The sequence below is a fragment of the Monodelphis domestica genome, chromosome 3 (genome assembly GCF_027887165.1).
Source record: "Monodelphis domestica isolate mMonDom1 chromosome 3, mMonDom1.pri, whole genome shotgun sequence".
Taxonomy (NCBI): Eukaryota; Metazoa; Chordata; class Mammalia; order Didelphimorphia; family Didelphidae; genus Monodelphis; species Monodelphis domestica.
This window is the reverse complement of record NC_077229.1, coordinates 500,552,765-500,565,150: the sequence shown is the minus strand read 5'-3', so window position 1 is coordinate 500,565,150 and position 12,386 is coordinate 500,552,765. Positions and strand designations below refer to the sequence as shown.

The 12,386-nt window shown below is 34.8% G+C and overlaps 1 protein-coding gene across 2 annotated transcripts in view; it reads right to left on the bottom strand.

Annotated features, from left to right (window-relative positions):
- The window catches only part of TRIM23 (tripartite motif containing 23), a 48,514-nt gene that overhangs the window by 18,342 nt on the left and 17,786 nt on the right, over window positions 1-12,386 (bottom strand). For both annotated transcript variants that reach the window (XM_001366607.5, XM_016431321.2), the window contains 4 exons: window positions 9,409-9,530; window positions 1,692-1,970; window positions 594-776; window positions 136-351 (listed from right to left, as the gene is read on the bottom strand). In XM_001366607.5, coding sequence (XP_001366644.4) covers window positions 136-351; window positions 594-776; window positions 1,692-1,970; window positions 9,409-9,530 — 800 coding nt within the window. The remainder of the gene's footprint in view (window positions 1-135; window positions 352-593; window positions 777-1,691; window positions 1,971-9,408; window positions 9,531-12,386) is intronic.

The following is a 12,386-nucleotide window of genomic DNA, read 5'->3' as shown; positions in this document are numbered from 1 at the left end:
AGCACAGGTTGCCCACAAGACCAGTTAACAGTCTCAGAAGAAATTATATGAGAGTTGATTTAACACTGAGCTACCCAGCTGCCCCCTTATAATTTTTTAAAAAGATTATACACCGACTATATTTAAACCACATACCTGTTGCAAAGTCTTTTCACAGTGGAGACAGGCTGTTGAAACTTGTGACAACAAGATGGTCATGTCCTCTTGCTGCTGCCTCAGCCAAATCAGTTTCTCTCGAACATGTGCATCAACAACACTCAGTGCCATTTCTTCCTGACGACAGAGAGTTTCGTGTAAATCAGAAAAATAGGCTCGGACACAGGATCGTGCACTCTCTGCAGTACCGGGTACCTAGGTAGGAAATTATATTTTATGGTGTTGAATTTTTTTAAAAATAATTTTTCCTTTGAGAAATTCTTTTAAGGTAAAAATTTGTAACATAGCATCTTGTTTTTAGATGGCCCAAATTTATATTAGTTTGATGAATATGACTATAAATTATACCATATTTTCCTATTCTATGATGGTCATTTTCTTAATCCAAAGATACCATTTATCTCTGTCTCTAAGGAAAGAAGGAAAAAAAATCTTACATGTTCTGTGTGGGCCATTCCAATTCCATCTTCCACAATTTGCTCTCCTCCTTCTATGTGTTGAACAATTGCAACCAATTTTCTGGAATAATCTGAGATTTCTTCAGTAAAAGTTCGAATGCAGTGAGCCATGTCTAAAATCGATGCCCGAATTTGGTCTGCTTCTGGCTCCAACACTGAATGCTATAAAAAGCAAAATGAAATTTGAGTTGAAAAGACTCAAAAGTATGATTTGTTGCATTAAAAATTCTAATACAAAAACCCCTAATTTTAATAATGAAAATGATCAAAGAGAACAAAGAAAGATACAGCTAACATTCAGAGATTTATGGAATCTAAAAGTTGAAAGGATCTTCAGTTACTGAGTCTAAATCTTTCCTCCTTAAATAATTCCCCTACAAGTGGTCACCAATTCTTTGCTTGAATAGCTCCCAAAAGACTTCTGTACATCTGTAACAGTCCTTACCCCCAACTAGTATTTCCCTCTGCACAACCTTTCCTAGATTTTCCTCTCTGGACAGCAACAGAATCAATTTGATAATTGTTTCCTATGACAACCTTTTCAAAATGTGAAGATACTGTAATCCATCTTTCCTGCCCCTAATTTTTTTCCTACAAATTAGAAACAGAAAACTATAGATGTGGTCTGACCAGACCAAAGTATAATGTTACTTTATTATTAATGTCATCTTAAGATTACATATCATGCTTCTTTTAATACAGAGCAAAATTACACTAACGTTATCTAAACAATCTATAAATATGTTCAATGGGAAAGGCCAAACCCAGATCTTTGAGGGACCTGAGACCTTCTTCCAATATTACTATTTTCTGAACCAGGCCATTTACCTAGCTTTAAATGCACAACGCTCCTCATTTTTGCTAGAAAAATAAAGGTATTTATTAATTTCTTTAATCAAAGTTCAGGAATTAAACTTAATAATTTAATCTTCCCATTTGTTTTACAAAAGAATGTCATTACTATCAAATAGCTTACCATTACAATCTTTCTCTTCCCGATTCCCCTCAGGAGCTGATGGTCAGATGAACTCACTAATTTATAAAGCTATAGTAATAACTCTGAAGAAAAATAAATACCTTGTGACCTTGGTGTTTTCCATATTCCTTGCAGACACAGCACATAAGAGGGCTAGACTGACAAGCTTCTTCTAAGCAAACAAACTCTATGGCATGCACCTGGTGCTGGGAGCACATGGTCTTCTCATGAGGCTTATCCGCCAGAGGTACACGTCTGTGCTTTGCAAGGGTCTTAGTAGAATGGGTATGCTGGGAACACTCTGCACACAAGTGAGTACCACAAACTGTGCAATACATTGATGCAACATGTGTTTCATCTTCATCACAGCGTACAATGCTCTAAAAACCAAAATTATGACATTAAAACATTAAAATTGGATTCTTGTGATGAAAAACTATATAAAGCAGCACAAAAAAAAGTGGTGTTTTTTTTAATGTGATTTATATTGGTTTGGCTCATTCTATAAACTAAATAACATTCTTCTTTTCTCTATTGACTGATATTATAAAAATAGTTGCATTTATATAGAACTGTAAGGTTCTCTACATATATTATCTAATTTGATCTCAGATATGAGGAATCTGAAGATAAGATAGCTGAAGTGTTCTTGTCCAGGACTACACAGTTAGGAAATGTCTGAACCAAGATTAGAAATCAAGTCTTCCTGCCTCCCAGTCCAATACTCTATTTACTAAACAACTGAATGCCCTAAACTTTCCTAACACAAAATTTCCATTAATAGTTGGTATTTTTTTCCAAGATAGGTAAAAAAAAAATCATGAAGTTATTTAATTGATGTAATAGACTCACCAATAATTTGTCACAGAGATAAGTTGACAATATAGAAAAAAAACTCAAAACAATCTGAAATTATGCAATATAAATCACTAAATTATTCATGCCTTTTGTTTCTGTGATATCAATAACAGGCATTTACATCCCAAAATTCAAAGAGAAAGGTTCCACATATATCAAAATATTTGCAGCAATGCTTTTTGTTAAGAAAAACTTAAAGAAAAATAAAGGGAGCCTAGAGTGACAAAAAGCTATACAAATTATGGTACAGCATGTAATATTATTACAAGAAACTATGAGGAATTCCTACATACAAGATCTGAACTAACAACATGAAGAAAGCTGAGAAAACATGCAATGACTATAATAAAGTAAACTAAAACTTAATTCACATAAAATGCGATGACTAATTTTAACTATAAAGAATACAAAATGAAACACTTTCACTATTCTCTACAAAGAAACAGTGGACTGATTGAAGCATTTGAACAATAAGTTCAATCATTTTCAGTCTTGTCCTACCCTACATGACTTAATTTGGGGTTTTCTTTGCAAAGATACTGGAATGGTTTGCCATTTCCTTTTCTGGCTCATTTTACACAAGGACACCAAGGCAAACAAGGTTAACTGACTTCCTCATGGTCAAAGTTAGAAAGATCTGAAAGTATTTGAACTCAGAAAAATGAGCCTGACACCAGGACCAGCACTGTATCCAAAGTCCCACCTAGCTGCCCTGAAATTATATATATATATACTCAAAAAAGAAATCTGTAACCAATTAATTTCTCTTGTTTGTCTTTATTACTATGTTGAGGGAATCTAATGCCCCCCCCTCCTGGAGGGCCGACCGAGTTCCTCAAACATTCCCCACTACCACAGTTGCTTCCTGAATGTTAATAAAAGAAAGGGGGCAGGGAATACCTGGGCTTTTTTGGTACAGACTCAGAGAGAGTAGAGAGGTGAAGAAGAGAGTAGAGATACTTGCAGGCTAGGCAACACATGGTCTGAGAACTTAGAGTAAGAGATTTAAATCTGTGTTTATCTACCTTCTCTATTAATAAACTTTATGAAAAATAATAACTGGTAGATATATTCATTTTAATTACAACATTCCCCAGACTCAGGGTAGGAGTTATAACAGGAAATGACTAATGTGAAAAGCTTTAAGACAGAAATAAAATTGAAGCTTCTTGACTTCCCTGGTTTCCTTCAAGCCCAAATAAAATCCCACCTTCTAAAAGGCTTCCCTTCCCCAACCCCGCTTAACTCTAGTGCTTTCCCTATTCTGATCATTTCCTCTTTAGACCTCATCTAAAAGCTTGTTTGTATGTTGACCCTCCCATTATATGAGAGACTTTCTTTGAATCCCTAGAACTTATATGCATCCTAGGATCATAGATTTAGAGCTAGAAGGGATCTGAAGTCACAGATTTCAACCCCCTCATTTTATCAATGAGGAACTGAAGCCCACAAAGGTTAAGTGAATTGCCCATTGTCATAGGTGTCACAAATGGCAGAGCCAAAAACTAAGTCCTCTGGAGCTATTCGAGGAGGCTTCTTAGGCTCTCCTACTGCTGTCTCTGCCCTTCCCAGCACTACAGGGCCCTCAGTGGCCACAATGGGTTATCTGTGTGGTCTATCTCCTCGTGTCAGCGAGTCAACTTCTGGACCACTCTTCCATTCTAACTTGTTCTCTGCACAGTGTCAATCAAGATCTTGCTCTTTAAAAAAGAAAGTTTCTCTCAAAAATGAAAGGTCCCAAAATGCAAGTGAAGCAGGTTCTTCCAAATTAGCAAGACTCAGGGGATTTGGATTCAAAGAAATGAGTTGGAATCCTGCCCCAGACACTTATTAGATAAGTCACCCTAGGCAAGTCACTGAACCACTCTCATCTATAAAATAGAAATAATAATGGCATCTACTTGCTAGAAGTGGTATGAGATTCAAAAGAGACAATATAAATGAGTATTTGCAAACCTTAAAGCCCTGTGTTAGCTATCGTTATTATAATCACAGCATCACCTATCTAATAAAACTAGGCACAAGTATAAGCTGGCCACTAAAACATTGGCTTATTCATTGGCTATGGTACTCCATTAAATACAAAAATACAAAATCAACCCATTTGGGTACCCCTTATTGCTCCCCAGTGACAATGGGGAAGAGGCAAAGGATTCCAAGATTTATGAAAATTTTATTTAAAACATTCATTTTAACTGATAGGACACCAAAAGTAAGAACACAGTTCAATGACAGATAGGCTAATATGCTACTGAGGTACTGAATCATGGCAATATATTTATTTTCTTGCTATAAAGTGATTAAACATAAATTAAAGGATAACTCATAGGCTTCCCTGCTGGGAGCCATCAAGCCACGACACCTTGACAAAGTCACTTGTGGTAGCTCAGGAGGCCACAGAGTGACCCTTGGCAAGATGTGATTGCCCACTCAATCCACTTTGCATAACCTCTCTCATTAACATCCCTTACCTAAGGAATTGACGTGATTATTATTCCCCCTAATCTCAGAAGGAATAATGCAAGAGCAAAATACCTGTACTCTAATTCTCTAAAACATCACCAAAAGATCAGACCTTCAAACCCAATCTCAAAAGACAACCATGGGTTAATTTTTACTTAGGTACATAATTCCCAGTAAAACTAGCTACAAGCCAAGCTCAGAACTTTCCCACTCACAGAACTTATTCTCATGAAGCCAGCATACAGCATACAAATCAATCATAAAGACCCATACAAAACGTGCAGGTACACCAAGCTTCATCATGCCTCAGTGACTTGATTCTTCCCCTTAAGAAACTCCCTAGTAAACCATGAAAAATGATCAGTCTAATATTAAATCTGAATTGTGTTCCCAGTACCTCTCAACCTCAATGATATGATTGTTGAATTGTCTTTAAGAACTTTTGAGTGATTATTTCTTTTTATTAAAAGTAATAAGCAAATTTCCTTGATTGTTTGTAAGCTCAAAACTCCTCACAGGGTAATGAAAAAATTAAGTCACCTGTAACAAAATCATCTATCTTGTGTGAAACTTTTATGCTGTCAAGACTCTGTAATCATAATACAAGAATACAGAATGTTAATCAAGTGATTTGTTAAAAGTTGATGTATTACTTTTCCAATTACCTCTATTTAGACATGTGTTAGGTAATGTATCTGTGTGTCAAGAAAATGGGTATAAAAATAAACACTAAGCCTGAGGATGGTGAAGTAGCTATTGGATGCAAAGCATGCCCATGCCATAAATATACAGCTGTCTTCTGTTTGTTATTTTCTTAACTGATCGTTTGCCACTTGTCGGGAACCCCTGGAGTCTCGAGTGAGGCTGGACCTTGCCCATGGCACTTCCCTTTAAGAAGTATATAAAAGACCTGATGGCAATTCTTTTTAAGTAATTCTTTTCATCAGTAAATTGTTATATCCCCTTTTCCATTTGGCCAATTCTTCTTATTTTTTATTTTAAACCCTTACCTTCCACCTTAGAATTGGTTCTAAGGCTAGGTAGGCCATGGGGGTTAAGTGACTTGCCTAGGGTCACACTGCTAGGAAATGTCTGAGGCCACATTTGAACCTATGACCTCCCATCTCTGGGCACAGCTCTCAATCCACTGAGCCATCCAGCTGCCCCCTGGCCAATTCTTTTTAAAGAGTTCTTCAGTAAATTTTTGTGCTTCTTTTAACAAGCTGTTAGAATTCTCTGTTCATTCATTTCCCCCTTCCAATTTTTCCTCTACCACTCTTTATCTATTGAATAAGGCTTGGGTCTAATTAGCATTTTTCTTTTAGGTTTTGTAGCTGTTTTCACATTATTGTCTTCTGAGTTTATGTCTTAGTTTAATCTACCATAATAGATTTTTATGGTCAAAATCTTTTTTGGGGGGTTGTTTGCTCATTTTTCTAGTCTATTTCTTGACTTTCAACTTAATATTAAAGTTGGGTTTTGCTCCCCTCAGAGTGAGGAGATACTGTCCCAAATGTCAGGCTTTTTGTGCTATTTTCAGAACTAGTTCTGAGGATTTAGAAGGCTTTAATACCTCAGAAGTTGTGTGATCCTGAGAAATATACAGTCACTGCTCTCCTAATTTGCACTCCGGTCTTTAGCCAGGAAGGGCCTTTGGTCTCTTACAACCACAAGCCCTAGCACCCTCTTTGCCTTTGAGTACAAACAAAAAGGGCCTCTGCTCTCTTGTAACTAATTCCCCAGTGCTCCTCTTCCTGGAACTGGCACAGAACTGCATATGGACAATAAAGTTGCCAATCAGTGCCAGCAAAAAGTCTCCTGGAATCTTTCAAACCAGTTGAACAGCTACCTTTCTATTCTTGGGTCTAAAGAGCTCCCAAAGCTGCTCCTGCTACCCATGAAGCTGCTACTCCAAAATTTGGTCTGAGGTTCTATTTTAAAGTTGATTGAAAGAGAATGTTGAAAGAGCTCCGTTGGACTGCTTCTAATCCACCATCTTGGCTCTGCCTCACAGCATGTTTTTTAATAAATAAAGAACTAGAAGGAAAATAAGTATCCCCTAATTTGGAAATAGTTGAATAAATCACTGAAGGCTAATATAACATATTATTATTAAATAATGAGAAAAGACAAATATAAGGAATTCAGGGAAACTTGGGAAGGCTTTTATGAACTGATTGAAAGCAAAATAAATAGAAAAGAGAATAAGTTTCATGATAAACATATGGTAAAGGAAAATGACAATGAAAGACAAACTCTGATAACTGCAGTGACAAATCATGACTTCAAAAAACAGACAGTGAAAAGTAAATCACCGTCTCACACGAGTTGTAGTGGACAAAAAGTATAGATCAAGGCACACATCTTCAGATGTCATCACTGGGTATTTGTATTATTTCACTGCTGTTATTTGTTTAAAGGAAGTTTATTGGAAAAGAGGGGTCCTAGAATATGAGTCATGTAAAAAAAGAAAAGAATAGAGTAAGACACAAAAAAACCTAAAACCATCATGAAAGAGTTCAAACAGAAACTTTTTTTTGGTTTATTCAAGTGAATTTTTTTTACTTTTTCCAAAATGAATTATTTATTTTAAGAATTTTTTTAATGTAAGAATCCCAAATTTCAAACCTCCCTCCTGCCCCTCCCTATAGAGAAGGTAAGCAATATGATTTTGATTATAAGTAGGAAAACATATTTCCATATTCACTTATGTTGCCAAAAGAAAAAAAAGACAAGAAAAAGAAAGTGAAAAAAATCATTATTTTGATCTGCACTTAGTTCATCAGTTTTCTCTCTCAAGATAGATAGCATTTTTCATCATGAGTCCTTCACAAATGTTTTGGATGATTATACTGATCAGAGTAGCTATCTTTCACAATTGATCATTGTTCAATATCACTATTACTATGTACACTAATCCCTTAGTTCTCTATACTTCACATCAGTTCAAAGAAGACTTCCCAGGTTTTTCTAAAACACTCCTGCTCCTTATATCTTATAGCACAATAGTGTTCTGTCACAATCATATGCCACAAACTGTTCAGCTAATCCCAATTAATGGACATACCCGCAATTTCCAGTTTTGTGCCACACACACACAAAAAAAAACAGTTGCTATAAATTATTTAAGTCCTTTTCCTAGAAAAGGATTTCTTAAAAGACAGAGCAACCTTCCAGATGATCTTATTTGTAGCTGACAATGTAACAATGAAATCAGGTACCAGAATATCATAGGGATCTCCCTTTCCTCTCAAGACTCTTAATTCTTCAAAAAAAAAAAAAAGAAGTCTCACAGTCTAACGAGGTCAAAGCAATGACCTAAAGTTTACCACTATATAAAAAAAGATGGAATTATTAGGAAATAAGGCACTTTCAATAACCTGAAGCTGTTCCTTGAAATAAAAACCTGTATTTTTAACACCATTTTCCATGGCAACGCATCACAAAACACCACAATCTCCAAATGATTAAAACTGTTCTAAAAAGCAATGGAGAAACATATTAGTAAAACTACAGCATAATATGAATGATGATTTATGAGCAAGAAGTGACATTAAAGATATCATCCAAAATATGTAATTTAAAAAGAAAATTGGTAATGTAGTAGAATGAGCATATTTCAAATTCAAATAACACATCTGTGAAGTGTTTAGCTCAGTACCTGACATATAATAGGTACTTGACCTTTCCCCTTCCTTGCCTCCATTAATTTAGAATCATGAAACCTACTGTTGAATACTGACTTTGGTAAATATTACAAAAGTGATATGAGCTATTAAATTAGTTACATCTCTAGTATTCAGTTTCTTCAGTGGGAAGAGGTTGGACAAGATTATCTTTGAGATCCTATCCAGCTCTACATTTATTTTCCTATGATTTTCTACAGTGAAAACAAAAGATAACAAATAGAAAATCTAATTGGTACTCATTAAATATTAAAACCGTATAGGAATCTTTGGTGTCTTAGATTTTCTCTGGAGAATTTAGGTAAAGACATGTAAAAGAACTGCAAAGAATAAAAAATGAAATATTTTTCTGTTCTGTGCCTCTTTATCTTAGAGCAAATAAACTGCTTGACACTGATGAGCTGATCAAGCTAAGAGGATCTCTCAAATATGCTTTCCTCCTTTAAAACCAGCCTATTCCCAGAAGTCCAATGATCCCTACTTTGATTTGTTAGGCAAAGCACTCCTGGAGAAAGCTATCCTTCTGATGAAATCGGGATCCACTCAAGTACTGAAATGAATTAGAAGCTCTGCCTGAGAAGTATAGCAATGATTCATTCCTCTTTCACAAAATAAAACCTATGTGCTTATTTCTTTATTTTCAGTAACCAGAGGATTTTATGCTTAACTTCAGCTTTTCAGCTGTCCTCTGCAAAGTCAATTTTACAGTTCTGATTACTAGAAAAATATATGAGGTTTCTAAATAAAAATATATTTTTATGTCTTCTCCCCCTCCCCCACCAAAAAATAAAAGTTGAACTTAACATAATACCTCTCCAGCTAATCCAACTGCTTCTTCTGTTGTTCCATATTGACCGAAGGGGCCATTCTGAAGTCGTTCCAAAAGCTCCAACAATGCAAAATTCTTTTTTAATCCCCAAACACCTGAATCTCCTAAGTTGAAAAATAAAGATGATTTTTAACAAAATGACAATATGGCTTTCATTCTTCAATACAGCTGTATTTTTAAATACTAAATTTCCCCCCCACAATACATATAAAAGCAATTTTTAACATTAATTTTTTTTAAATTTGACTTCTAAATTCCCTCCTTCCCATTTCCCTCCTAGAGATGGTAAGCAATTTGACATAGATTATACACCTAAGATCACTTAAAACATTTTCATTATAGTAATTTTATGAAAGAAAATTCAAATATAAAAAGAAAGTAAAAAATACTATGCTTTGGTCTATATTTAGACTACATCCAATTCTTTTTCAGAAGATGAATGGCATTTTTCACATTGAGTCCTTGGGAAATGTCTTAAATCACTGTATTGGTGAAAATAGCTAAGTCATGCATAGTTGACTGTCATACAATATTATTGTTATTATATACAGTATTCTCCTGGTGCTGCTCACTTTACTTTGCATCAGTTCATGTAAATCTTCCTAGATTTTTCTGAAATTCTCCTACTCATTATCTCTTAAAGCACAACAGTATTCCATCACAATCATAAACAACTTATTCAACCTTTCCCCAATTGATCAATATTCCCTCAATTTCTAATTCTTTGCCACCACAAAAAGAGCTTCCATAAACACTTTTGTATAAATAGGTCCTTTCCCTCTTCCCTTTTAAAAAACTCTTACCTTTTGTCTATACTATATGTAAGTTCCAAGGTAGAAGAGTGATAAGGGCTAGGCAATTGGGGTTAAGTGGCTTGCCCAGGATTCACACAGCTAGGAAGTGGCTGGTTTTGAACCCAGGATCCCCATCACCAGGCCTGGCTTTCTATCCACTGAGCCACTTACTTTTGCCCCTCCCTTTTAAAAAAAATCTTTTGGTGATATAGATGTAGTAGTAGTATTTCAGCTGTAATTTTAAAATTACAATCTAATTTTTAATAAAATTTTCATATTTCTAAAATTTTAAAGTTGACATATTTAATTTACTGTGTTTGAAAGGCCGTGCTCTTTTTTGACACCAGAGGAAATAAAAACTGGCCAGAGAGTTGCCCCCCCCCAATGAAAAAGAATGAAAAGGCCATTGAAAGATTTTTAAAGAACACACAGGAAAAAAAAACCCACAAGAAAAGCTTTGAAAGCTGTGTATATTTATATAGTTAAAATGAAAAGCAAGATGTATTATATGGGCATTCCTATTTTTACATGCAACAATTTTTTTTAGTCTACATATTTATCTAGTATTTAAGATTAAAAATTTTAATATAACAGGGAATTCTTCAACAAATTACAAAATGAATTTCTTTTGAAAAAATGTTTTACATTATTCTTGCTTTTGACAATACTGGCATCACTAAATAAGCTCAGCATATTCATATTTTTTAAAAAACTAATTTCCCAATGACTTCCACTATATAGAGAGACATGTTTCTCTCTCAAAAATTTAAACTCTAAAATAGAAACTAGCACTAAGATTGCTATGATTAGTTCTCTCCCATCCTGGCTGGTTATTTTAATCTTGTGGTTGTACATTGCAACTTCTACAACATGGATATACAAGGCAGGCAACAGTCTCTATTAATTAGGTTCCTATGATACTGCATATCCATGTTCCTTCCTAAGGATGTTCATGTGGAGTCCTCCTACACAATCAAAAGAATAACAAATACATATTTCAATGATGTTGGTTAGTTTTAACTGTTTTTTTCTTTTCTTTTTTTTTTAGTCTTTGTTAAAAAAAAATGACTCTTTAGGAGGCAGGTAGTGATTGAGGGTTCAATTGAGAAATGTAGATAATATCAAAACAAAATTTTCTCAAAAAAAGTTTCATATACTAACCTTTAAGAGTATAGTGTGTTGATACTAATAGATATGGTCACTTAATTGTTCTTCAAGGTTTTAGGATTCTTTTTAAATATGTAGCAATAGAATAATGAACATTAGGAAATACAACACATTTACAAGTTTTTGTTATGTTTCCAAAGAAGCAAAATCCAAGAACAGAAGCAATCATAAATATGTGAGCAAAAGAAGTTACCATATTTTCTTAATTTAGAAGTCTCCATAATGTTAGGCAGACAGAAAGTACTAATTTTCAGGAAAAGCAGCTATTAAAAAAATAAGAAGGGGAAAAAATACAACTCAGTGAATTCAGTTTTTCATATAAATACTTTTATCTAATCAGTTCATTTTTTCTGAGCTGGCACTATTTAGCATTTACTTTCTTTATTCAATTTTGTCATCTTTGAAAATACCTAAGAAGTAAAAACTTTGCCTAGACCAAGGATCATTTTCTCTACTCACATCAAAACAAGAAAAAAAATCATGCAACTTTCCAAACCCAGGGGGGCAGCTGGGTAGCTCAGTGGATTGAGAGCCAGGCCTAGAGATGGGAGGTCCTAGGTTCAAATCTGGCCTCAGACACTTCCCAGCTGTGTGACCCTGGGCAAGTCACTTAACTCCCATTGCCCAACCCTTACCACTCTTCTGCCTTGGAACCAATACACAGTATTGATTCCAAGATGGAAGGTAAGGGTTAAAAAAAAAAAGAAACTTCAGTCCAAACCCAGGTCAATTTCTTTCCCATCCTGAAGGAGATTTAATGATAAACTATATTAAAAGGTCAAGGACCTCTTAAAGAGAAGATTGTTGGTGGAATCTTAACCTTCATTCTTGAGACAAACACTGAAAATGCTCCTATTCTGCAACATTTAAAAATATCTTCCCAACATCAAGTCCTGAATGTGTTCCTTGTCAAATGCAAAACTACCAACACATGGTTATGTATACCACTGAGTTTCATATCAATAAAATGCTTTGGTATGAATCCCTCAATTTTCAAGT